Source organism: Rissa tridactyla, chromosome 4, assembly GCF_028500815.1.
Source record: "Rissa tridactyla isolate bRisTri1 chromosome 4, bRisTri1.patW.cur.20221130, whole genome shotgun sequence".
Classification (NCBI taxonomy): Eukaryota; Metazoa; Chordata; class Aves; order Charadriiformes; family Laridae; genus Rissa; species Rissa tridactyla.
Window position 1 is genome coordinate 43,176,040 of NC_071469.1, and position 27,960 is coordinate 43,203,999.

A 27,960-nucleotide genomic window follows, 5' to 3' on the forward strand; every position below is an offset into this window, starting at 1 on the left:
CCCGCGGAGCGCGGCGGCGGCGGCTCGGCGAGGTGTGTTCGCGGCCTAGTGGCGCCCCGGGACCTCCCAGCCGGGCCTCAGGCGGCCGTGTGGCGTCCCCCCGCGCCATCCCCGACCCCCGCGGCTTGGAGGGGCCGCGGCGGCGCTCTGGACGCGGCTCCTGCTCCGCGGCGAAGGGGTGAGAAGCGAGGGGATGAGAGGGGGAAGGAAGGTGGCGGCGGCGCTTCGGCCTCCTGCTGAGAGGAGGCGCGGCCGAGGCCGCTTTGCCGCGCCCCCACACCCTGGGCCGTGGCGGGCGCCGGCGGCCTCTCGCTGGCCGCGGCCCGCGGGGAGGCGGCGTGGGCCTAGTGTCGGGGTGGGAGGGGAGAGCGGCCTCGGGGAGGCGCTCGCGGGAGAGCGGCGGCGGGCGGCGGGGGCCTTTGGCTTCCTCTCCCGCCCAGGAGGCGTGGGAGTCCCTTCCGCCTCCCGCAGGCGCGGCGGGGCGGAAGGAGAGAGGAGCCCATCGCACGCCCGGGACGAGGCCCTGCGCCTCTCGGGTGGGAGCGGGCGAGCCTGGGGCGGAGCGTTTGTTTGCCGGCGCCCGAAACCGCTGCCGGGCCTGGTGCGGGCCGCCCCGACCGCGGGTGGGATTTTGCTTTTCGATGTCAGGGAAACGGGTCTTGCGAGGAAGCGTTTTTCGACGGTATCGCGGCAGGGAACTTAATGTCCTTAGTGTGGACTGGGGTAGTCATGTTAAAATACGTGTTGTGCATAAAAGAATCGGAGCGATTCATCCGTTTTAGTAGCAGTTGTGGTGTGTACATCGGCACGTTTTTCTCATGATGTTGTTTTCTCTTATAGAAAAAGACCTTTGTCTGCCTGAAGGAAGAGAGGGTTTTTTGTTTAAATACAGCGAGCATCCGGAACACAACTAACTTTTTTTGGTAGTAGGTCTTCCATGGGCTTACAGGAAGTGGAATCTTAAAGTTGTATAGTTCACAGTCTGTTCAGGTTAAAATACACATACACGGATTTTAGTAAGTTTTTGTGGGGCAGGAAAGCATTGCTTCAAGTACTGCATCAGCATTTATGGAAGATGGTCCAGAAGAAATTCTAAGAAGGAAGAGCGGGACAGTTTCTTACTTTCCCTGTAAAGGAGTGGCATTGTGCATGGTGCTTCAGGTTTCTCTGTTTCTATCTCTTGAGAGTCCATTTACATAAATGTTGTAATGCCACGTGTTTTTTGTTTTGGGAAGAGTTCATAGTAAATTTAGAGTGGAGAGTCACTTATTTGACTGACTAGGGCTTTATATGGGTGCAGAGAAACAGAATTAGGAGCTAAATCAAAGGCCTTAACGTGCTGGTGACATGCTTAACAGAGCTTAAAGGGCTTTTGGACCGAGGGTTTGGTTTTGATGAGCGTTGCTTAGCTTGCAGGCAATTTTGGATAAAACTGTTGGGCTGTATGAGAAAGTGGACGTTTTGACTGAGAGAATCAGTTGGCTTGAAATAAAAGAGTTTTCTTTTAGAGAGTTGGTGGGGTTTTTTTGAGAAGCAATAATATAAACAGCATTGGCAGTGGGTGACAAACTATGGGGTTAGTTATATTTATTTATTATTTTTTATAAAAATCCATATATCATGAAGAGACTGATGTAAAAGCCTATGTGATAGTACTGACTTTAATAGGTTGGTTTACTGTATGTGTTTTCTCCAGTTGTTTCTGAAAATGCTTTTGTTGCTCAGCTTCACTCATCATATAACAAATGTTTAAAATAATTTGTCATAAATTGTAGAGGAAATTATTGTTTGCTGTCTGTTGTCGCCTAGGTATTGCCATTAGAATCAAATGCCAAAACTTTGTACAATTCTTAATAGGAATTACTCTAATTCTTCAAAAGCATTAGAAACATTTTTATGTGTGAAAATTTTTTTATAGGGACGTTTCAGTGAAACATAATAACATGGATATACAAATCAAATGTCTTGGTATAATATCTTTAACCAGGGTGTTACTAAATAGCATGGTATTACATATCATAGATGTGGGTTTTGTCAGGCACTCTTGTAATAATCTAAATGTTAAGATTATAATCCAAACTGAATTGTAGTTAATTAAAAAAAAAAAATCCAATCCAGGTCTGTGCTTACTGCTCCCTTATTTGAGGGGCAGGCTTGCATAGCTATTTCGTGCAACTTATTCTAGACTCAGCGTACAGATTTTTTGTGCTGCAGATTAAACGTTGAAGAGTAGTTAAAATAAGACAAAGTGAAATCAAGCTAGGTCAGCCATATTGTCACTGCTCTTATGACACTACATATACCCATTAATTCTGTTTATGCATTGACTTCAGGATTTTTACAGTTAATTTTAACTTTGTTTAGTATAACAACACCTCAACAGTAAGTATTGTAACTGTTTGTTTCATGGGGAACTTAACTGTTTTGAAAAACGGTTAAAATGTTTTGCAGGCTTTTAAATAAAACTTATGATCTGTAAACACAGAGATACGAAGGAGATTAATCCTGTGACACTGGTAGAATTATGATGCTAGCCTGAGTAGGTGATCTAATTGTCAGTTTAAAATACATCAGTTGCCAAGGATTTGTAATAAACTTACATCCTGTTTATGACATATCTCTTCACCCCTTTATTAAAAAAAATGAGTAAAAAAAATTAAATTAAAAAAAAAAAATACATTAACAGTGCAGCCAGACCGGTACAGTCTTCTCATAGTCAGTCCCCTCTTACTGGGACTTTTGTGAGTCGGAGATAATAAAGAAGCAGGCGGCAGCAATGTCTGAGTGATGGTAACCCATGTTTCATAGTAATGCTGAGTTCTGTGTGGTCTCAAACACTTGAGTCCAGCATGCCATCAGGCCAGCCCTGTGCACTTGTTTCGTTGTGTGTCAGAGCTAACATGTTTCTATGGACAGAGGTCCGGCCCAGCAGGGATAGCTCCGAGTCAGAATTAACAAGTCTCTGTGGGTTTTACCAAATCTTAGAGCCATATGGGTGTTCCCGTACTCTCTCCATGTTTCAGAAGATAGGTGTAGCTGGCTCTACATGGCATTTGGTTCCATCAGGATTTATTAACTCAGAAGAGCAGTGTATGAAAGCAACTGAACTTCTTCTAGGCCAAAGTTGAACCTGGAATACTATAGCTGTGTTTGTGTAGCACTTGCTTTAGTTAATAGCTCGAGCTGGATTTGAGCTGGGTCTGCTTAGAGTAAGCTTAGATGTTTTGCCATCCATGACATCATTAATCTGCAGCTTACAAAAATTGCTCAAGGCTAATAAAGTGTGCACCTAAATTACTGTGTTAACTTGGATCAGGAATGTGCTTTTGAAGGGAGTCTCATGGTCATCCTCACTTGGGAAACCTTTTTTTCTCATTGATTTGCACTGTTCTCGTGGGTGAACTGTATGCTTTTTGGATGAAAATATATTGAAGAATTCCCTCTTACCTGCAAATGGACATTTGTTCCAGTGGGATGGACCTCCCCAAAATGTGTAGTGTGGACACTGGGGTTTCAGCTCCATCTGTTTTAACAGACCTGCTCCTGTCGTACTGCCCAGCTTGCTGACATGGACATAGTCTAAATTGACTGCACTTTGAGTCAGAGACCTGACACAAATCCATCCTTTGGGAGTCTGAAGGTATCATTATTTCAATATTTTGAATTATGTCAGGCCAGATGCACACTGCTTTTCTGACCACTGTAACATTCATGCAAATCAGTCTCTCACTTAAAGAGCTGCTAGTTAAAATGCAGCTATCAAGAATGCTGCATGCATCCAGTTTCATTTGTGTTAATACTTTCATAAGTCAGCTGAGGTTTTAAAAATATCTCAGGACTATTTAATTCCTTATTTATGCATTTAAATATATTGGTAAAATTTGAAGATCACTGTGTGCAATACTGAGACCACAGTAAATACATCAGACACTGATCACCAAACTGTACTGGCAGAGTGGTAGGGACAGTCTGCAGAGAAGGTCAAGATACTGTTCCTGAGATTTCTACGAGGGTATTCTACCTAGACCCAGATTAGCATCTCATAACTTTCCATACCTAACCCTTGGTTTGTAGTTGCTTATAAATTTGATGTTGGAGGTCCATCTGACTGTGAAGAGTATGTATGTTTCTTGTATGTTCCCTAGCTGCGGACAGAAAAAACGTACTGTGCAGTTCTCGTCATTGTAGCATCTTGGCTGCTGCAAGGTACCAGATGCATCTTCCTCTCTCGTCCAGATCTCTCACTTCTCCAGTGAGCAGTTTCAATCTTGGTATCTGTTGATCCTCACAATTTTCGTAACGGAAACAGAATTAATCTGTTTTCTCTGCCAGTTTCACATTGGTAGTTATGTATAGTAGTTAGACCAAGGCTTTTTTAAATTCTAGTGTTGATTTTAAGTGTCAAAGACAGCAGAGGTGCTAGGATTGGCCTGTGCAAGAACGAAGTCAGTGAGAGGGCAGCTTTCTAGCTGCTGTGAAAGTAACTGTACAAATACAGAAAAAATGACGGAGTGCTTAAGTACGATGGATTGTTGAAGCCCTACAGATAATGATGTGTTTCACTTCCATCTGACTAGAAGATTGAAAAACTAAATTTTGATCTGTCCTTACTAACTGCCTTGTTCCTTTTATGCAGTAACGATTACTTTGACTGTTTTTTTTATTTAAATTAAAAAAAACCCCAGCAACAGCTTTGCCTGTGTGCATATGTAATAGCCACAGAGTACAGTATGTTTCAGCATCTTTTAATTCGAAGAACTGTTTCACCTCTTAGTCCCTAGGCTTTTTTTTCAGCCTCTCCAAAATGGTGTCTCAGATAAAGTGCTTATCAGAGTGAGAGAAGGGACTGCACCTACAGGCAGCCTGGAAAATTACTTCCCCAGTTGTTGTTCTTTGTTTAACAGACCACTCTTCAATGTCTTGTGGACCTCAGAATAGTGTAATACTATTGCAGCCTGTTCAGAACCATCTCGGACCCAGTAGCTTATTGCTCTACTATCCTGCCCCAAAATGGCTTTGAATTTTGTCCAGTTGTCTGTCAGTTTGCAATTTAGATAAGTACTGAGAACTTTAAAGATCTTAATTTTCTGCCTTTCCTGGGATCCTTGGCTGTTGTTTTGGTTTTTTTTTTGTGAAAAAGTTTCAAATAGCGGTATCAAGGTGGATAAGGGAGTTCTGTTCTCTTGCATACCATCCAAGTTTCATGTTCTAGAGGAATGTCAGCTGATGTGCACATAGTCTGAAGAGACAATAAACAATATTCTTCCAAATAAAATATTTTGTCAGTACACTTTTGATGCTTTTCTTTGCCCATTCAGTTTTAAAAATCTAAGAATGGCGGTAAGGAAGTGTGTTATTAGGCATATGGATTCTAAGGGGAGGTGGTATATGTTTATTATATTGTATAAAGTAATATTTATTGAACTGTTGGAGGAATGCTTGCATTTACTGTCTTGTTTCTTCTACCATCTTAGGCCTTGTCACAGGAGCATTTATCTTTTCTGCTGGTGAGATGTGATGAATGCCCTTTGGGGCCAATTAATGAATGCCATCATCACAAACCTCTTGTAATTGTAATTGAAGTAGTTGTAAACGTGTCTTTGGGTGAATTATACCATAGGGTCATATATGAGACCTGTTCTTATACTAGAATAAATAAGTTCTGATGTTCGAAGGTATTGCCAAATACGTTTGGGTTTCCCTTTCATACTCTCTAGCCTACTATATATATTTATCTCTCATAGTTGTTTCCAGACTCCGGGAATAAGGTTTTGCTGCATAATTCTCTTATTACAATTTTTTAGCTCTTTCAAATGTATCTACTGTTACGATACAGTACTGATATTAGCTCTTACTTCTAGTTTTTATTTAAGACTGTCGTTAACTACTTGCTCTTGTGTATGTATGGAAGGCACATCTGTCTCCAGTGAAGCTTGTTTCCTGTTTCTTGAGGTGTGTTCAGTGCTAAGAAGCTGGGGAAGGTGTCTTATAATCTACAGGTCCGTTGTACATAACAGAATTTTGCTTATCATAACTCTTTCTCAGACTGCCTTCTTCAGTTTTGACTCATGGTTGCCTGTTTGGAAAACAGTTGCAGTCAAGATACTGTACTGTAGGTTGTAAAGCAGTTTGTACTAGTGAGAAACACAGATGTTTGTGCAGACAGCTAACTGGACTCTTGTCATTTGTGATAGTGTCTTTGTGATTGATATCCACACAATCCAGTGCGTTTGAAGTTCCTCCAGTGCTTCCTCACTGCAGTGTGAATGTACCTGTAGGCTCAGCACTAATACTGGTGACTGGGTTTGTTTTTTTTAGAACTGACGGCCAACCTTTTTTGAAGACTTGACCATGTAAGGTTGCTGAGATAATATTGGAAGCAAGAATACATGCCTCATTAGTTGTGTTAAGAGCAGTCTTGAGGGTTTTTTTTATTATTTGATGGTATGTGTTACAGGGTCAGTAATATATGTACATAATAACATTATTTGATATTCAGATGGTTATTAATCTTTACTCTTCATGGTGGCATATTGACTCTCAGCTCATGGGCTATCATCCAAGTTGAGCTCTAGAAGATGTGTGAACTGAGAAGTTAAAAATAGATCGGAGAACCCTCTTCCAAGTCTTTAACTGTCTGTGTGCCGAATCTGGGGATCTCCCCAATGTAGTCTTAAATACAATTTCTGTCAGTGCTGAGCATCGGGATGTCCCAGTTCTTTCTCTCATCTTGGTCCACAGTTGTATTGTGTGTGATCATTTTTTGTACAAGAGAACTACTTGCCTTATTGAAAAGCGTATTGCAAGATTAATTCTGTTTTCAGATACTGCAAAAGATAGCTTTATTTTAAATAAACTATATAAACTGTTATATGCTGTTTATTCACACTCCTTGTAAACCATTGGTATGAGAAGTCAGATATAGTTTCATTTTTCACTTCATTTTGAAGGACTTTCCTAGAAGTGCTGCTTTTTATTGTGAAAGAAGACTTCTACTACATTTGTAACGTAAAGAATAGCAGGGGGAAAAGAGCTAAAAAAAAGTTCTAGTTTGTACTTGAATGTCCATATGAAGATTTAAAATCATTACGGACACTTACCATTTGCACTGCTTTTGTAATTCATATTTGGGACCTGACTGGTATAAGTTTCCTTTTCTATCTTTTTGACAGATTGTGACTGGAAGAATGTCTTTTCCACCTCATTTGAATCGCCCTCCTATGGGAATCCCAACACTTCCCCCTGGGATCCCACCTCCACAGTTTCCTGGCTTTCCTCCACCTGTACCTCCTGGTAAGTTATATTAGTATATGGAAGCATTGTAGAAATAAATTACCTTTTATTTTGAATTTTATTTACGAAAGTTACTGGCTCTTAATGTATTTTCACTAACTCTGATTCGTGTACATTGCAACTGAGTTTCTAGTTTACCCACAGGTCATGTCATGTGAGCAAGCTTCTTTTGGTCTACCAAAAGCTGCTTACTTCTGACCAGAAATCAAGCCATTAGAGACAATACCGGACTTTGTCTTGGACCTTTTTTCCAAGACTGAAGCTAGGTGGTGATTTTTGTTAATCTTAGGCGTTCTAAGAGCCACTGTTTTGACAGACTATGGTTTTCAATTTCTTTCAAATAAACCATTATAACAGCCTTTGGAAACAGTTGTGTACACTGAGTATGTGTGGTGTGAAAATATAGGAGTAACTTTCAGAGAAGGTCCAACTTCTTGCATTGTTTTTCTCAAATTTTTTCTAAGTCCTACTTTCTTTTATTCTACTTCTTAAGTACTTTCCTCCACACGTCTTGCAAATTTACTGTTATGTTCCCTGTTCCCTCTAATGTTCCCAAAATTAATCTCAGCTTTTTTTCTTTGTTCATCTGTAAGATCAGCCGCTGTTCTTTGTGTTGAGACTTTTAATTTGTTTGTCTGGAACCACCTTCTTTCTGTACATTGCCAGTACAGATAACAGTGACTAGAGGCAGAAGATCACAGAGCTAGTTGGGGAGAGGAATACTTCGGAGAATTACCCCATTAAAATTCATCACAAGGGCTGCAGAAAATAACTCCTGTCTGTACGGTCTTAGGCTCTGTTGTGCACAAGTGTTTTGTAGACAATAAAGGCTTTCAAAAACCAGATGGCTGAACTCAGGACTGGTTTGTACACAACGATTCATCAGGCTAATCCTTTACTTGCATTAATTTTTCTAACCTTTTTTCCCTGAGATCCGATGAGATGTTATCTCATCAAGACAGAGTTCTTGATTGGGTAGCATTTTGCCATCAAAATTTCATACCTCTTATCTTTACTGGCTCCAGTTTATGTATACTAGTGTGAAAAGCACCAGATACATTTAAAAGTGACTTTCTGAATAATATCTTAAAATGCCTGATACGAGTTTCTGCTCTGAACACTTGCTTCTTAATATGTGCGACAAAGATCTTTTTGTTCTCTTGCTGTGTTTGACTTTTTATATAAATAGTCTTGTTTAAGTATTAGTAATCCAAACAGTATGTAGAGTGGAAGAGCTTAGTATTAGGCAAGAATTAAGTTTTTCACTGCACATTAGAAACATGATTTACTTACCTGTGCAGATAACATATTTCGACATGTAGAGGTTATGGGTCTCTCATTTCTTAGCACAAGTGTATCATGAGAGTTGAAAATGCCAAAAATGGCACAGTGACTTTATGAAAGTCTACTTGGAAGTTATTCCATATGTAAGATCACAATTTTAGTGGCTTATAATATTATCTTTAGCTAGCTGTTTGCCCAGAATTTCATGTTCTAGTTATCTTACTCAGCTTATAATTTTTTTTAAAGTTTCAGCTAGAGCAGCTTGCTTGTGTCAGAATTAAGTTAGGAAACATGTTTTGCTTTGCTTAAAAATATAGCTGTTAAAAATAAGAAGTTCTAGCTTTTCCATTAGTAAGGGTGGAAGATTTGATAAGGAAGTGATTCTGATAACTCTTGTAATCTCTGAAGATTATTGGATACCATTAAGATGTAAAAAATTACTGTTCATTTATGAGAAATGCTGTAGTGTGTCAGACCTGCAGTCCATATAGCCTGATGTGTTGTCTGGGCAGTGGGATTACAAGATGGTGTTTAGGGTGGGCATGTACACCTATCTGCTTTCTGAATCTGTTCCCTTATACAACTGTAGTGTTAGGGATGTTACAGAGTATGATCTTTCATTTTTCCTTTATCTTTTCTGGACCTGTCGTTCATGAATATTTTGATATTTTTTCGATCTTGTTACTGTCCATCTCCACTGGCTCCTCTTGCACCAAATTTGAGAAGTTCATCAACCACTATGTAAAGTGCTACTTTCTTATGTCTGTCTTATAAACTCATTGCCTACTTAGTTTCCCCCTCCTGCCCTACTTTTGATGTGAGAGCTGAGTGAGTTGCAGTTTGTGGTTTTGTTACCCCTCAGTTGTGTTCCACGCCTTGCAAACCTCCACACTTCAGGAGTCTCAGAGTATAGTGTCTTTTGTAGTAAAACAGCTTCTTCAACATTTAAGTCGTGTTAAGCCCTTCTCTAAGGCTGCATGTTGTTCTTGGGTTGCAGAGGCTAAGTCTGTAGGCAGTAATCAAGGTGTAGGTGCACCAGGTTTTTGTATAGCAGCTAAATGATGTCTATGTTGATAGGCTAAATGATGCCCAACTTTTTAGTGGGTTTTTGGTTTTGTTTTTTTTTTTTTTTTGCTTCTGCTGAGCATTGGGCTGATATTTTCAGAGAACTGTCAGTGATAACACAAGTAAATTCCACACAAGTAAAATTCCAAGTTCAGCATCATGATAATTATAACAGTTAGAGGGCTGCACAAGCAGAGTCTTGTCTTGGAGTAGTTTCTCCAGTCTGTGAGATGCCATCGTGCATTAAAACCGAGAGCAATGCAGCTTTTGGTTCTCTGAACGATTTGGAGGGATAGGAGGCAGTGTGACTTTAATATGAAGGGACTGAGGAAGAGCATTGAGTGACGGAGAAAATAAATGATGGAATCAAAGTAAAACCAGAGTGGATGAGGAGAAAGCTGAAGAGGGTGTCTGAGGAGAAGAACTGTTTCAGGAACAAGCACTGGAGAAAGGAGGGGGAGCGAGTCCAGGAACAGTAGCTTACCAAAGTTTGGTTAGGATTTTATGAATACAGCAGTAAGAGAGATGGAGAAGGGAAGGATCAAAAGGGAAGGATTGAGAGTGAAAGACAAGAATGAAAAAAGAGATCTAGGATCCCTAGGGGATATTTCTCTGAAGAACATGAGTTCATTGTTCTTGAGTCTCAAGGCCTTTACTGACCAGCAAATAGTTATGAAATCCATTCGCTTACTATCTGTAACCTCATCTAGCAGCTGGCATGGAAAGATAAACAGCCTTTATTACAATTAGGTATTGGCTTGTATACTTAAAGCTGCCAGGTAAATTGGTAGTGGGAAAGAGGGTATTGCGTGGTTTCACCTCATTAATATTGTTTTAAATTAAGTTTTAGACTGCCAAGTCAAGTATTCAGCAGGTAGGGAGCTTCTGGGTTGAGGTTTTCTATGCCACCTTTATTAAACTATTCCATAACTAATACCATGAAGCCTAGTAACATTCTCATCCGTAAGCGATCGATGGTGCTATGAGAATTGAGCAAGTCAGGAATGAGATTATCTTCTGTCAGACTTCCAGCTGCTGTTGGTCTTTATTTATGGAATTCCCTGCCTCATTCATTACATGGCTCTTCTAGAACAATACTGTGGTTTGAATGTGCTTTGAAAATAGATTTGTTTGTGATGGACAAAGTTGAAATGGTTAACATGATAAAAGTGACCAGGATGCACATGGCATGTTACCATACCCAGGCTGTGCTTGAAAGCTTAAGGAATTACTGGCAATCGGTACTGTGAAATTCTTATTTGACCAAAATTGTTGCCTGATTTGGAAATCATGTTTGCGATCAGTTCATTTGTATTCATCAGTAATCTCAACAGGGCAGATTAATATTAATGTCTTGTCTTTCTCAGGGACCCCTATGATTCCTGTACCAATGGGCATTATGGCTCCTGCTCCGACTGTAAGTATTACAGTGGGGATGAGATAGTAGCAAAATAAAACAGAGAGTAAAACCTAGTAGATGTCAACAGTATTTTTGTTTTCCTCTATTCCACCAGAATTCATACTATGAAAGGAAATACTTCACTTTAAATGCAACTATTATGCAAATATTGTGCTAATTTATGACCTAGACAAAGTTTGAAGTATTGTCTGGAGATGCTAGCTGCAAAGGTGAAGCAATTACTGTTCTTGCAAGAAGATGTACTTCTATCAAATACAATGATTTTGGCTTTGCTTTCGGGTCATGCCTGATCTTCCTGTGCAGTACAGTTAGATCAGTTAGATTCCAGGTCTCTTGCTTTTGAGTTTGTTGGCCTAAGAGGGTGCTCTGGAGGCATTGCCTGATCCATGTTTATAAGGCCATCATGCAGCACTGCTGAGTTGTGCAGAAGATGTGCATTGACAAGGTTACAAACAAGCTCTCTTTCCCCACATTGCAGGGGAAGGACTAATTGCATGTAATATGCATCTATAGAAGAGCATATGAGAGAAAGGTCTCTCTGTTTGTTTGTGTTACTAATTTCTACTTGGAAGGAAGGCTTACAATTTATGGGATGGAAAAAAGTGCTTCTTAAAAGATAAAGGTTACTATTTGGCTTCAAGGTGAATTACCATTTCCATGATTTTGCATAAGTGAAATACCCCAAAAATACTGAATTTTTTGATAGCTTGTATTATCTGTTACAGGAGGATATCTTCATAGTAACTGATGTATTTCAGACAAAGATACTGGAACAAATGCATTATTCATTTTTCTGATTAAAGTATTTTTTATTAAATGACACTTCTAGGAGGGTGTTTTGAGAAGAGGGACTCAGGGCATGCGTACAGTTAAATCCTAGGTGGAAGGAGAGAGGTGCAGCAAAATGGAACAGATGATTGTGTCTATCCCTCTGTGGTTTGTTTTACAAATGTTTGCTCCTTAGCCCAAAGAGGCTTTGGGTTGTGTGTTGATTAAATAAAACAGTAGTGTTTATTCACTCTGTGAAAGCTTTAAGACCTGTCATGTGTCTATTGAAGCTTTTTGAGTCAGTTACTTTTCCATTTGCAGCTTGCTTTTTACGCTGTTAGGTAAGGTACTTCAACTTCCAGTGACTCAAATGTTGCAAATTATTTGTAGAAGAAATAATACCTAATGTTACTGCATGGTCACCTTTGAGACCTTCCAGTAGCCATGTTCAGGTACACCTCTTTTTTTATGTCTGTCTTTGCCAGAAAATGGCAGTCTTTTCTGTGGTGTATAAAGCGTTAAAGCCTGAACCACTTAATAGTGTCTCACTGCGTAAGCCCAACTAAGGTTCATATGAAAATTTAATTTTGAAATATATATGTATCCCCAACTCTTTCGTCTTGCGGATTTATATAAAAAAACACAACTCAACACTTTATTTTACACCCCCTTCTCCTCTTTATAGGTATTAGTTCCTACCACAGTGTCTATGGTTGGAAAACATTTGGGAGCCAGAAAAGATCATCCTGGCTTAAAGAACAAAGAAAACGATGAAAACAGCGGTCCCACTACCACCGTTTTTGTAGGCAACATTTCTGAGAAGGCCTCGGACATGCTCATACGGCAGCTTCTAGCAGTGAGTACAGTGAACTGCTTGTTAAATTTTAACCCTAGCTGATGAATGAAGTAATGACCCGCAAGCAGTGGATTGAAACGAAAAGCAGAGGTAGTCCTCACTGGAATAGCAGCCTGTTACGCTTGAGTTTAAAGTCAGTAAGTGAAGAGTATAGCTTTTCTAAGCTGTAGATGTCAGTGAACACAGACGTATTTTATTTTTAGTAGTGTTTACCCTTTTTACATGTAGTCTTTTGCCAAAAGTGGTTAAGTTTTTGTAATGTTTCGAAAATAAACAATAATAGTTAATAATATTTATCTTTAATGCAGAAATGTGGCTTGGTTTTGAGTTGGAAGAGAGTACAAGGGGCATCTGGAAAACTTCAAGGTAATTTTTCGTACTTTTAAAATCTCTAGTTAGACTCTTGTTTTATTACCTGGCAGCTTGTCAAATGTCTGACACGTTGCTATCCTTAATACTTTTAAATTTTAAGATATTTTACATGATACTTAACTGCTAAATACTTCCTAGTAAAGGGCTAGTATTTTCTGTCCTTGGAATCAAGACAGAATGAGAAGAATAACATTGAGAAAGTATTGGAGGCCTAATTTTGCTCATCTTTCTGTTTTGAGACTGAATCAGGTGTTTATAGACTATCCCTGAGAAAGGTTTACCGGTTTGGACTTAGCCTCCAAAGGGGCATGTTTGCAACACTGTTAATAGTCTCTTCCATTGCTATGTATTATTCTTCTGTGTTAACGAGGTTTTCCTGATGTAAAATTTTGCTTTTCATTTTGATCATCCATTTCAGCCTTTGGGTTTTGTGAGTACAAAGAACCAGAATCCACACTACGAGCACTGAGACTACTCCATGACCTCCAGATTGGAGAGAAGAAGCTGCTAGTCAAAGTTGATGCAAAGACAAAGGCTCAGCTAGATGAATGGAAAGCAAAGAAAAAGGCTTCTAATGGGGTACGTATGTAATGGGTGACTTCTGTTATTTTGGCCGGAGGGCAGTGTAACATACTTGCTACATCAGATTGTGAGTGTGTCTCTTGGTTTCAGTTCTTGTCTCTGCCCTTAATTAATTTTAGAATTTTGACAGAATCACATTAACGAGTCTGAAGATACATTGAAAGGCAGCAAAGTATAAGCTCTTAATTCACCAGCATTCAGACTTACCTGTAAGCTACAACTGAATCTGTAGAATTAATTCTGAAAATCATTCTAAAGTCTAGTAATACATGCTATGCCTTATGATTCTGTTGCTTCATTTTTGTTTAGAAACTCTTGAAAGTATATAAACTCTAGAAGTAATTTACTCTGTCAGAGTCTGTAAATCAGCTGTCTGAGGAGAATTGGAGATTTTTTTTCCCCTTCTCTAATGATGATCTAGAACAAATTAATGGAAAGAAAAGAAATAGATCATTCAGTAGATGATGCAGTTACTAGGCAGTGGGCAGTTTCCAGGCATTTAGTAGATGGGGAAATTGGTTTTGTACCATTCCTTTCTGGAGCTAAGGATCTGTTCTGGACTAATTGTGTATATTTGATATGTTAAATTCTTGTGAGATACAGAGATACTTAACTGACAGATTTGTGTTAAAATGAATTTTATCTATTTCTTTACTAAAATAATATATTCCACATCACAATCAAGTTGTTTGGCTTGATCTCTAACTATTTTTAAAGTTCTGCATAGGCCTTAAGATAGTACTTAGAACACTTATTTTCTGTAAAATGAAAGTGAGAAGAGGCTCTTGTTCAGAAAACTGAAAATACTAGTTACACTGTAGCAGGTTTTTTTTTTTTAAATTCCAATTTGGAATTGTTCTTAAAGGTATGTAAAATACAATGGGAACACAAGTACTTGTATTTCATTTTATTTAACCAGAACTAGAGGCATAATGATGATTTGAAGTACTTGACACATTTTTGACTGTGTATGGGATTAAATGTAATGGCTCAGTAAAGCAGAGTGCTAACTTCATGGGTTTTGAATGGAGTAATGTACTAGCTGTTAACCTAGGTAAGGGTTTGATTTGACTGCCCCTTCCATTCCATACTTCCTTGTTTCCTGTTGGCATCACCTGTAATAGTGTGCTTCATAGCTGATACTATAAACAAGCTTGAAGTATCAGTGGAGTTTTTGTACATCTCTCATGAATTTTGTTTTCTGTGAGCTTCTGTGGGTTACAGTCAGTCCTGGGGGATTGATTGTAATAAAGCAGAGGGTACTATTTGTGACTTTGGTGAAGACAACAGTGTGTGCCAATTCCGTTGAACTGTAGAGTGAGATTAGTTCCAAATGTGTGGTTTTTTTGTTTGTGGTGATGCAAAGAAAGGCTATGAATTGCCGAGGAATATTAGTGAAGCGTATTGTAATATTAACTGCTTGCGATTCCTTTCATACCATCATTGGTGTGCTGGTGCCACTCAGATCCAAAAGTTGCAATTTTTTCTTTAATCTTTTTTATTAAGAAATCAAACGTGTACAGTACAGCACAATTTCTTATAGAGACCAAGCAAACTTTTATCTAATTAGCTCCTCTCCCTGATCACTACTTCTCCCTGGACCTCTTCAATTCCACTCCCTGTCACTGCCTTCTAGCTCTTTTCAGCCTGCTCCTCCTTGGCCTGGCAGCCTCTTCAGCTCCAACTGAATCCTCCCTTCCCCCTCATTCTTAGCTGCTGCTCCATCAGACCCTTCCCTCCCCCTCACTCCACCCACCACCTATCGCTTGACGGGATACCCAGCTGGATTCTCAGGTGAGATTCCATTTTTCTAAAAGATTCAGGGGATCAAGAGGTGGGCTACCTTGCTCAGTGTGGAGAACATTGTTCTCCCCTTTTGTGTAACATTTAGTGAAATGCACTTCTTCGTGTGTGTTCCCTTTCCTCCCTACAAGGTGAAAAAGAGCAAAAAGATGAGGAACTACAAAGTAACTGATGAACAGTAATAGGAAAATGTTTGCTGTGCAAGGAATGTTTTCCCTAACAATGTTTCTTTAATACAGTTCTCCCATTATAAGTTGCAGCTTCAAAATTATAGATAGACATTTGTATTGCATGGCACTTAAATAGAATGCTTTGAGGAACTGCTGTTGAAATGACGTGAAGTTCTGGAGGACACAAGGCAGAAACTTTTGACCAAGGGCTGGACTATAGTGATTGCCTTTCTCTGAGCGTGCGTGCGCTTTCTCTTTTCTTGTCTACCACCTTAATCACCATTTATCTGTTCTGTTTTATTATGCAGTCCTACATTTGCTCTCTGCAGCCATTCACATGTAAATCTATGTGGTCCCTATGGTATTGCCAGTGTGATGAGATCTGACTAAAATAATGCAATTGATAACTACTTGTAGGTGGTTTGCTTTTTGTGGGTTTTTTGAGGTTTTCTTTTTAGTAAATGCTGTAGGAGCATGAATGAGATGATCAAAGGTGAAATTCTGAAATAAAACTAATATTATTCTCAATTTGTTGATTCTTGTTACTTTGCCATTTTTCCTTAGAACTCCAGACCAGAGACGACAAATGATGACGATGAAGCACTGGATGAGGAAACGAAGAGAAGAGATCAGATAATTAAAGGGGCCATTGAAGTCTTAATACGAGAATATTCCAGCGAGCTCAATGCCCCCTCCCAGGAATCTGACTCTCACCCCAGGAAGAAGAAAAAGGAAAAGAAGGAGGACGTATGTGTTTTGATTTTGGACAAAACAGATTTTTCTTCAACTCACCTTTATATAATGGCCAAACCTTGTGCAAATACTTTAAACCTAAACTTCTGATGAGAAAACAAATCAACAAGCATTGATGTCAGCAGCAGTTTTCATTTTTTTAACCTGAAAGCTAGTCAGTTATAGACACCATCCCTTCAGGATGGTTTAGGCATCTAAGCACCTAGACTTCTTGGAACAACAGGTTTGAATCTGGGCAGGATTGAACTGACCTTTCATCCCTCTCTAGGTGGAAATACTGAATTTAGTGCAGTTTAATCTGTATGTGCATGTAGGTTTTTTCAGATGAGAACTTAAAAAACAACTGTAAAGAGTTCCTACATACCATCTTACTTCCACTGAAAGATGCCAGGGCGCTTTTGTAATGGCAGGAATTTGCTCTGGTAGTTTTTGACAAAATTCTTCTTCTCTCTGCTTATAGTATGCATTCTTGTAGCGTGCCTTGATCCAACTGGTTGCAGCTGTCTCTCCAGATGTGGAAGCGCTTCATTAGTTGTTTATGTGTATACCTCACAAACCTTGGAAGGATCCTTCAGGGATGAAAGGCATATTGTAATCGTCCTGCCTTACAAAATCACTTTTACACGCATGTGTCAATTTGGCTGGATTTGATCAGCTGGTTTTCATATATTGTGTAATGCAAAAAAACCCTGTTAAGCAGGAATGAATGTTCTGGTTTAGACCTGCTTCTATGGATGACCTTTTTATGGAATAAAACAAACTGGAGAAGAGGGAATAAGAATGAGCAAACTCAGACTTAGCTTTTCCAGCCAAGTTTCTAACCATGGGAAAGCGGGCTTTCACACCTACTCTTCTGCACCTAATATGAAAGAGATTGGAAAATTGTTTGACCAAGATTTTTACCCACTTATGTCTTCTGCAAAGTACCTATTCCAAGGCAACAATGCTTATGGGGTTTAAGTATGGTGCAAGAAGCATCTCCCTCAGGGAGCGAGTATATCTTCCCCACAACATTGTTAGACATGGCTGACCTGAGGTATAAGAGTGCTGAGCTGAGACTTTGTTTTTCTTTCCTCTCCCTCCCTTTGGGAGAAGATGCTTTCTTGGATGAGAATTTACAAATGAGTCACTGTCTAATGCTATCAGCTGTATTTTTTTTGTTACAAGCATTGTACAATGTGTATTGTCCTGTGGGTACATATATATGGCCATGAATAATGCCAGGTAGTTAAACATTGTAAGAGACCATTTTAGTCATGGAAGAGCTGGGTGCTGAGTATGTCCCTGGAACAGAGGGATGTTCTGCTAGCTCTGTATGATGTAGAATTTGACCAATCTGAGCTAGTCAAGTAGACAAATAAGTTCTTTTTAAATACATAGCACTTGCGGGGTGAAATTACACCCTATCATCCCTCCCATACTGGGAAGGAGGAAAAGAAACTTGGAAGTTGCCATCTTTGGCCTGTGTGGATAGAGGTGGGAGTGAAGAGATGGTCCTAGCTCGTTGCTATTTTGTCCTTAAAGGAGAGGGGAGAGAAGGACTGTGGAGGGTGGGGGGGAAAGGGAAGATGGATGCAGATATATGGGGGGAGGTGGCGGGGAAACTTGCCAGCTTTGGGGCTGTTGTCCCCTGAAGGGCTTGGTGTGAAGAAAACTCCTGCTGGTGTTAGCAGCGGAGTCTGTTGTTAGTTCTTCTGGATGAAGGCATGACTGATGTGGGGGAATTGAAAATGTGTGCGGGGAACTGAGAGTGAGTGGAATCTGGTTTTCAATTTCAAGCATGGGGGAACCTCGCTAATTCGCACTAACTTTTAGTTAGTAGGTGCAATCTACCAAATTCTGCGAATTAGCGAGTAAATAAAATCAAGACATACCCACCGCAAATATACTGATCATTTATATTGGCAAGTGTAGCTTAGTCTTGTTTATGATGCTACCATAGTGTATTAATATCCTGTAGTATACTTGTAATTCAGTGAAGTCTTACTAATATGAGACCTCACTATGTATTTTAAGTAGTTCAGAGAAGGGAGAATTAGCGAGGTTCTTCTGTAACTTTGTTGAATCAAAGAAATGAGATCACAGCAATACAATATTGCTTTATAGTACAAACATACAAAACATTGTTTTTCAGAGTAGTGTGCAATCTATTTTTAAAAAAAAAAATCTCCGTGGATTTTTCCGCAGATTTTCCGCAGATTTCCAGTGGCCCCACTGATACCTTATCCACTCATCACCAAGGTTCGTTTACATTGTAGGCTTTGACAATGACTATGTTTACTGCTAGTTGCCAGATTTGTGACTCTTGTCCATCTGATTTTTTTTTTTTTTTTCACTCATTAACATCAGACTGTCAGGTTTGGTACTGCAGAAGGACTTTATTTATCTCTTGCAAGACTGGTTGAAAACTTCTAACCTTCGGCTTTTCTCTTGTTCTCTTATGTCTGTACAGATGGCTCTTAATGCTTTTCCTCCTGTCCCCCTTGTTTTTTAGGAGGATATAAATGCTATAGAAATGGAGGAAGACAAAAGAGACCTGATATCAAGAGAGATCAGTAAATTCAGAGACACACACAAGGTAGTATTCTTGTTTTTGCACTTCATACAAATTAGGCTTTTTCGAAATCCAAAAAACCACTATTATAAAATTTAGCATTACATTGCAATATCACTTAAAATGATGTTTATATTAGGTTTAATATACATATAGTTCTTTACAAGTCAAAAAAAGACAACTACCACGTTAAAGTGGCCCTTGACGTCTTTGTGCTAAGACTTTGATTGCTACTGAGTATTTTGCAGTCTTCTCACTTTAACATGAATAAAGGCAACTTAAGTTTCTACACAAACATTAAGTCAAGATATTTATAACTAAAGGCTAAACGGGGCTAAAGTGTATAAGACATACACTTGAGTGTGTTTCTGTAGGTAGATTTGTAACATAATCCAAGATATTATGAAGAGTTGAAACTTGAATTAAATTTAAGTCTTTTATTTTAATAGTTCTAAGTTAAGAGTGGGGGAAGATTAAAACTAGGTCAGTGGTTACCAGACTTACCAAACTTTAGATGCATGGAAGAACTGTAAATTCCCATAAAGCTAATCTATTCATTGACCCCCACCATTATGATAGAGATCATATGGTGACTAATGCAAGATGAAACTCACAGCTTGGAAAGTAACATGGAATAGGATGTAAGTATGAGCTTCTGTTTTTTATTATACTTATGGATGCCCCCTCAGAAAAATATGCAAAGGGGTAACTGGCTTGGAAATGTTTGTGCACATCAAGTCCCACCTCAGGGTTCCCACTTACAGAAGTTTCCATTAATGCTAGTGCATCTGTGAATGTTTCTGCTTTGGAAAATGATACTTGTGGATAGTAAAGCACAACTATGCATGTAATGTTCTTATTTTAATGTTTAGCTTAAAGTTGGTATTATTTTTTCCCCAACAAGACTGGAATGGTCCTTGGCCTGGGGAAGTATCAGCAAGCTCCTCTTTTGAGCACACGCTTTTATTTCAAAATACCTCCAAACCAATGTTAAAGAAAATGTTGAAGGTACAGCAAGGTGAAGTATGCCCGTGTTATTCAGCTTTACCACATGCAGTCACTGGGGATGGTACCATGTTTTCACACAATTGTATCAATGTAAACACAAGTGACTACACTTTGTTGTATGTACACGTATTCAGTTTTTCTCTTGACGGAAGTTGTTGGAGATAAAAACCTGGGGAAAAATTCTAGAAGAAATCATCTGGAGAAGCTGAGCAATTGAATGTGAAACCGGTCAGTGGTGAAACTTCAGTAGAATTGTGTTCAATTCCAAGCCCCGAGTCGTCACTGGTACTAAGATGCAAACAAGTTATAAGTTGTTAAACAAACAAACAAAAAACAACAACAAAAAAACACAAACCAAAACCAACAACAAAACAAACAAACAAAAAACATGCTTCGTTATTTCAGAAGCTGTTGGGCATTTTATCTGCCTTTAATCTGTATTATTGGGGGGGCCGTTTTGGGTTTCTTAACGTTAAAAATCAACTGAAAGTAGTCATTGTGCATATTGGATATGATTAAAAGGGGCTGTTGAATCTTTAGCAACTGGCTAGTGAGCACAGTGAACCTTTGCATGTTTTTGGTATGAGTTTATAAAAAAAATAACCACAGACTGTGAGGGTATCAGCATTGCAGGGGGCGTCCATTTACAGCACGGACGAGTCTGAAGAGAGCTCAAGGTAAGATTTATAATTCTTCTACCTGTTCATTTCTGTTCATTACTTCAATATATCTGATACCGTTTCCATCCCATTACCCTTTCAGATCCTCTTACTTAGGCTGATAGAACTTGATGAGGTCAGATTTTGATTACAAAATAGACCAATTTATTTTTTTCAATTGGTTTTTAAGAATGCGGACCTACAAAATGGATTTTAATACACCAAGACTTATGTGTGTGTATTTACACATGTGTGAATATATTTTAAAAAAAAAAAAGAAACCCACTCTCTTGAGAAATCATTTTCTCACTACGAACAAAGTTTTTGAGAGTGGCAAAAAAGCAGGAGTTCAACCAAAGAAATTTCTATTGGAACATCTAAGATAACCTGTAAGTATCAACCACTTCAGTATGTAAACTTTTCTTTAAAAGTAGTTGAAATTTGAGGTAAGTTGGATTTTTAAAAGTTGACAACCTACTTTAACATCTGACCGTACTGAGGTTTAACACTGTAAAGCCCCTGTAAAATACAGTCCTTTAGAAATTGGTTTTCAGCCCAGTGTGTATTATAGAATCTAAGTTTTGTTTTTTCATACCAGTTTTCTACCAATTCCTACCATTTTTAGTCCCTTTTTCCTTTTGTGATTTCAATGTATCCAACATTGGTTTGCCTGTATTGTGCTATCAATGCAGCGTAGTTTCACTGGATACATTAATCACTAGTGAATTAGCTTTATTTCTGTAATCCTTTGTCGGTTCTTTGGTCCCTGTGCCTGTGGCAGAAGAACACTTATCAGGTAAGATTGCTTTTTAAAGTTGTCTTAAATGCTTTGTTTAAAAGAAAAGAAAAAAAGAAAAAAACCAAACAAACAGAGAAAATGCTATTTCATTGTTCCAGTTTTTAATTTCATTTCAGTGATGGTAAACGTGGAGCCAAAGGGGATAAACCTGTTTATTCTGCTCAATATTTGTTCAAAAAAGTGGTATTCTGGCATCCATCAGGTTGAAATTTGGTATATTTGGTTGTTATTTGGTATATTTGTGAACCGTGTACTTGCTCTTCCTCCCAGAAACATAGCTTATAGGCAAGGTTAATCCAGTGTTGGCGGTCCATGTCCTAGCACAGCATCTGTAAGTTAACACATAACAATTGCTTCCAAGGATGGATTTATCTATCATTCTGTTGATGTATTTTCTATTGTCTTATAGGAGTTCTGGTCATAGGAACTGTTTCTAATTGAAAAAAAAGTGGCAGTTTTGTACAATTTTTAGTAAAACTGTAGCAGGTAACCCTTTAGCTTCTGTGTTTCACAAGAGCTATTTCCAACCTTTTTTTTTTAACTCTCTCCATCTTGCAGTGGTGGAAGTTAAGGATTCCATTCTGCAGAGTCCAGTTCTTACCAATGAACTGTTAGAACTTTTTTAGGGAGGGAAAAGGGGAAAGGTTGCAGCTCTCTTCACTGTTTAACCACATGCACCATGTGTAAGTGGATAAATTTCTTTACCCAAGTTTTCATGTAGGACGGTTTTGGTCTACCAAGACTTTTTGGGAAACAACTCGCTATCCCAGTAAGCATTTCACTGAAATATATTTTCCTAGTTGGACAGAATTAATTTTATCAGCTAGAAGTTCACTTTGCTTGTACCCAAGTGGCTTATAGGGCCAATGGAATTTGTGGCCCACCTGAATCATGACTGGCAGTGCACTGTGTTTGTGCAGTTTAGTCATCTTTACAATATAAGGCCAGCCCTACTCTGCTAAGGTTGGAGATTGCTGGTCTGTGTAGATCTATGCTTTTGCACGAAACTTAGTCTTGTGATTGCTGCGTTTTGATTTCATACTTATGAGTCCAAAAAATACCCACCAAACCCTATTTAATATTTTAAAATCAGTGGCGGTTTTGGTATTTCCATTACCAGCCTTGTGTGTTGCGCCGGGAATATCCAGTTCTTATAAGTACAAAATTAACTATGAAAGTTCTCTTGTTGGTTTTTAGAAACTGGAGGAGGAAAAAGGCAAAAAGGAGAAAGAAAGACAGGAAATTGAAAAAGAACGCAGAGAAAGAGAAAGGGAACGGGAACGTGAACGAGAAAGGAGGGAGCGTGAAAGAGAGAGGGAGCGTGAACGAGAGAAGGAGAAGGAACGGGAGCGTGAACGAGAGCGAGATAGGGATCGTGACCGAACTAAGGACCGAGACAGAGACCGCGAACGAGACCGAGATCGTGATAGAGATCGTGAAAGGAGTTCAGATCGCAACAAGGATCGGAGCAGATCAAGGTAAATGCGCTGGAGTTGCTATTTATTACACTTTTTCCTAGTGCTGTTTACTAAGTGCACGTAGTTCAGCAGATCAGCTGCCATTCAAAAGAGAATGGTCCTTTTGGAAGATCATGAATAAAAACAGGAAATCAGAATTTTAGAAAATATCGTATTTAGAGAAATTGGAAAAATACTTGATTCCCTCCACAGGACAGCAATATAAGGACTGCAATATGCAGTAAGCAATCACCCAACCGTGACTTAAACTTACTGATTTTATCTCAAACCTCGCTTCTTTTTTCATGGGTAGCTTTATTCCTACTTGAGGTTCTCTTACGTCTGCAGTATCTTGTAGCTTAAGTGGGTTTTACCTTTTCCTTTGGTATGCATGGTTTTTTGTTTATGGGTTTTATTTGGTTTTAGTTTTAATAAATGCAAGGGGATTTCTCTTTCAGTCTTAAACTGTAAATAATCATGTCAGGCTCTAGATGCTGCTTTTTCCCTCTTCATGATAGGAAAAATAGCTTTTTCACTTTAAATCTCTTTGTCATTAGGATTCAAGTTGTCTGTAAGCCATGGAAAGGTGAAGGATTTCTTAGGCATACTCTTTATTTGTGGGGTTTTTAGCTGTCACGTATTTATGAAGAACTGCTAACGCAGTCTGATAAGAATTGCCATGTGCTCATGCTTAGTTTCTGTAGATATCACTATGTAATGGTTAGTACTCAAACGGCTAATTTTAGATAGATGGGGTTTTGAATGTATTAGAATTATAGATTTATGCCCGTTGCTATATCAGCTAATCATCTTGTACAGTTGCAGAAGAATAACTTGCAAGATGCTATAAATAGTGCACTATGCATTTGAAGTTAAATCATTTGAGTAGGGAGGAAGGCTTTGTACTTAACTTCGGAATTTTTCCTTCCTTCAGAGAAAAAAGCAGAGACAGGGAACGAGAACGAGAACGGGAAAGAGAACGAGAACGAGAGAGGGAAAGAGAACGAGAGAGGGAACGGGAAAGAGAACGTGAGCGGGAACGAGAACGGGAGAAGGATAAGAAGAGGGACCGAGAAGAAGATGAAGAAGATGCATATGAACGCCGAAAACTAGAGAGGAAACTGCGGGAAAAAGAAGCGGCATATCAAGAGGTAAGTTGGGACTTTTAAGATTCCTTAAGGAACAAAATTGTTTCTGAGGGTTAATAATAAGTCTTCTTCTATAAAATACATCATTCCTTCTCCCTCTTCTTTTCCTAAATACGTTTTTAATCCTTTGACTACAAATATTGGGGCAGAATATGTAAGTCAGTGTCAGAACAACCTTAGACTTCTTATTCTGGCATTTTAAATTATAAATAAATAATTTGCTTAATTTTCATGCAGTTGGTTTTAAACAATAATCCAAATTAACTTCAAAGTAGTACCACTATTCTTAACATGCTTGAGATTGGAGTGTGTGTTTTTTCTTCTGTAGCGTCTTAAAAACTGGGAAATCAGAGAACGGAAGAAAAGTCGAGAATATGAAAAAGAGGCTGAAAGGGAAGAAGAAAGAAGGAGGGAAATGGTAAGGCTTACAGTTTTACTTATAATTTTTCCCCATTGTTCTTTGTGTCCCATTTAGAACAGAACATTCTACTGCTGTCTTTGTGGTTAATAGAGCTCTCATTTTGTATAAACACCATGTATGGTTTTATACAAAAAAAAAGTTGATAGACCTGAAACAGCAGATGTCTAGTAAGTGGGAGTACTATAGAGATTCTGGAAAACTGCTTAGTGCCTTGGTCTTGTGAAGGCAAAAGAATGAGAAGTAGACAGTGGCAAAATTCTGTGGTTTGATCGTCATGCACTATTACATCTGTAACCTGTATTTGTGTCAGATTTGTTGCAAAACCTACTGTGTGTTCTATGTCATGCAGGTGGAACTAGACCAGTCTTTTTACTTCCAACCTGCTCATGTGCCTGAATTTTCCATAGTATATAATATAAAATTCTACAATAAGCACTCTGTAAATTGCTATCTTTAGTTCATTAGTTGTGAAATTATCAGTTATCACTGTAACACTTAGAAATTTTGTCCAAAAAGACACCTTTGGAAGATAGATATTTCTGTAATCTCATAGTTTTGTGCTAAAGCATAAAGTTATTTTGAATTATGGTGGTATTATTTCACTTCATAATTCTCTCGGAGTAGGAGAGAAGATAGGAGAGAGTTCTAAGTAGGAAATGGATTGGGAATTGCTTCAAAGCAAAATACATGAAGAGACACAGGATAGAAAAAAAAATAATAGAAAATTAGAAATGAAATTAGAAATTAGAAAAAAAAATAGAAAATCAGATTCCACATAGTTTTATGTGGAATCTAATTTTTCCCCCTAAATGCTTGAGAGGGGAAAAAAATGTTTGAGAATGACTCAAGGATATTTTTTTATTCATGATCCTCCTGGATGCTATCTATGGGTGGCAGTTGTAGAGAGTAGTGTTACATTTTGTGCTGGATTTGCAACCATAATCATAATTTGTTTCTCGAAGTAATTAGCATAGAAATATCTTACTCTATTGGTTTAAAGATATTGCTCGAATACAGGTTAGTATGTCCTAATTTATATTCTCCTTAAAGAACTGCTTTATCTTTTTCCCCTCTGATAAAATGAAAAACTAAAAAGGGGGAAAAAAAAAAAAATCTCCTCTTTGTCCCCCTTGCCCCCTTCAGTTTTAGGCCTGTGCATTAATACAGTGCCACGTGGTCTGAAATAGTAACACAGCAGGAGAGTGCTTGTCCTAGAGGTATCCATTAGATTTGTTTCTGTGCATAACTAAATTGTTTTTAAAAAGCACAGTTCTTGAAACAAAACAGTACTAATAAAATACATTTAAGCTGCCCTGTTAAAATACCCAATACCAGATTTACGGATTTGAAGAGGAACTTTGATTCTCTTGTTCTGTGAAGTAAAAAAAAAAAAAAAAAAAAAAAAAAAAAAAAAAAAAAACAAAAAAAAACCAAAAAAACGCCCCCCCCCCCCCCCCAAAAAAAAAAAAACAAAACAAACAAAAAACCAGGGGGAATATATACTTAAAAACCCTTTGAAATGCTAATAACAGAACAGTAATCTGCAAATCAGAGATGTGATCCCAGTGGACCTAATGGTTGTACTATCTGCTATTGAATATATGATAGCAAGTTGACAGATCCCTGGAAGATGATGCAATTCCAAAACCTTTCCATTTTCTATCTGGAAAACTGTATTTTTTTAGTTTGAAGCATAGCAGATGTTAAATTAACTTACTAGTAATACTAGTAAATTTTAAACTCTTGGAAAGAAAACCAGAAATCCTTTTATAATATTACTTCTGTTTCAATTTCTTGCAGGCAAAAGAAGCCAAACGGTTAAAAGAATTCTTAGAAGATTACGATGATGACAGAGATGATCCAAAATACTACAGGTATGTCTTTCCTAACAATAAAATCTTCATTGTTAGTTTTAGCAGAGTTGTGGCGTTTGTTGTCAGAGACTTACGGAGTTTATAGTTGAGTGATTATGTGGTGATGTAAGGGTCATGTGATCATCTAAATTATTTCAGTTTCGTTTGATAAGCGCCAGAGGGAAAAGGGAAACTCCTTACTTCTATTTGTTAATGCTTGGGAGTAGCTTCTTCCTATCATTTAACTTGTGTGTGAGGCCAAGTGGAAGTCAGTGTAATGCCGAAATAATGTGATGGGGACAGAGAGAAGGGATCAAGCATGCCTCTAAAAAAAATTCACTTCAAGGAAGCTGTAAATTGTACGAAGAAGCAGCTTGTTAACTCTGTAAAGGATGGGGAAGATCCTTCAGCATGGGACTCACTAAAATTTACATCAAACTGATTTAGCAGAACTGTTTCTTGTCAAGTAAAAACCTATAAAATAACTTGCTTCTTTTTTTTAAGATCAGCAGTCACATTCTCTACATCTGTTTAATGTGATGAGGTAAATTCTGTATACTAACGTGGGGAACTGGTATCTTAGATTCTTCTGTTACAAAAATAAAGGACACCAGATGCTCTTACGAATTTTATTTTCACTTAATGAAACATACATCTGTATCATGTATTTCTTGTACTGTGGTACAAGGTTCGCATTGGAATGTTCTTTGAAGTACAAAATCTGTATCTTTTGTAGGGGTAGTGCTCTTCAGAAGAGACTACGAGACAGGGAGAAAGAGATGGAAGCAGATGAACGGGATAGGAAAAGGGAAAAGGAAGAATTAGAAGAAATTAGGCAGCGCCTCCTTGCAGAAGGACACCCAGATCCAGATGCAGAACTCCAGAGGGTAAGTAGCTGTTGGTCTGACAGGAGGAAAAAGAACCCTTGGTATTTTGGTGGTATTGAGCAAAATTGCGTAAGAGATCTGATAGTTAATATTTGCTCTGTTCACTTTTTCTTAAAAAGGAGTCCAGATGAGTAGTAAGAACACTGGAAACAATAACTTTCCAGATCTATGTTTGGATGGAGTATTTGGATTAACCAGTATTTCTGATCATAACGGCAGTTAGTTGCATGTATTTGTTCTTGACTAACAGAGGCTTCTTTAGGAAACAGAGGATCTTTAGATTCTCTTCAAACGGTGCTGTTTTTGAGAAAGCTGCTTTTTTTGCTAATTGTCTTGTTTCATTGTAGATGGAGCAGGAGGCTGAGAGGCGTAGGCAGCCACAAATAAAACAAGAGCCAGAGTCTGAGGAGGAAGAGGAAGAAAAGGCAGAAAAAGAGGAAAAAAGAGAAGAGCCGGAGGAAGAGGAGGAGGAGCCTGAACAAAAGCCCTGCCTTAAACCAACTTTACGACCCATCAGTTCTGCCCCATCTGTTTCTTCTGCTAGTGGAAATGCAACCCCTAACACACCTGGTGATGAATCTCCCTGTGGCATTATTATCCCTCATGAAAACTCACCTGATCAACAGCAGCCAGAGGAGCATCGGCCCAAAATAGGACTTAGCCTCAAATTGGGCAAGTTTACATTTTATTTTAATGTTCCATATGGGATCAGAATGAAAAAAATGTCAGTTTTCCAAATATATTGTATGTTTTGACATACTTATATCACGTCCTTGTTATTTGGATGCTGTACTTGATTTCTTCTGTC

At 38.6% G+C, this 27,960-nt stretch overlaps 1 protein-coding gene across 5 annotated transcripts in view; it reads left to right on the forward strand.

The window, feature by feature from the left end:
• The window catches only part of RBM25 (RNA binding motif protein 25), a 36,304-nt gene continuing 8,344 nt past the window's right edge, over positions 1-27,960 (forward strand). For 2 of the 5 annotated variants that reach the window (XM_054198392.1, XM_054198390.1), the window contains exons 1-15: positions 191-682; positions 7,173-7,293; positions 11,010-11,059; positions 12,516-12,686; positions 12,995-13,052; positions 13,477-13,637; positions 16,178-16,360; positions 18,554-18,607; positions 18,861-18,944; positions 22,584-22,864; positions 23,778-23,994; positions 24,320-24,409; positions 26,213-26,286; positions 27,002-27,152; positions 27,500-27,824. In XM_054198392.1, the coding sequence (XP_054054367.1) occupies positions 194-682; positions 7,173-7,293; positions 11,010-11,059; positions 12,516-12,686; positions 12,995-13,052; positions 13,477-13,637; positions 16,178-16,360; positions 18,554-18,607; positions 18,861-18,944; positions 22,584-22,864; positions 23,778-23,994; positions 24,320-24,409; positions 26,213-26,286; positions 27,002-27,152; positions 27,500-27,824 (2,509 nt within the window). In that variant the 5' untranslated portion in view covers positions 191-193. The other 3 variants (XM_054198393.1, XM_054198394.1, XM_054198391.1) reach the window with 3 other exon arrangements.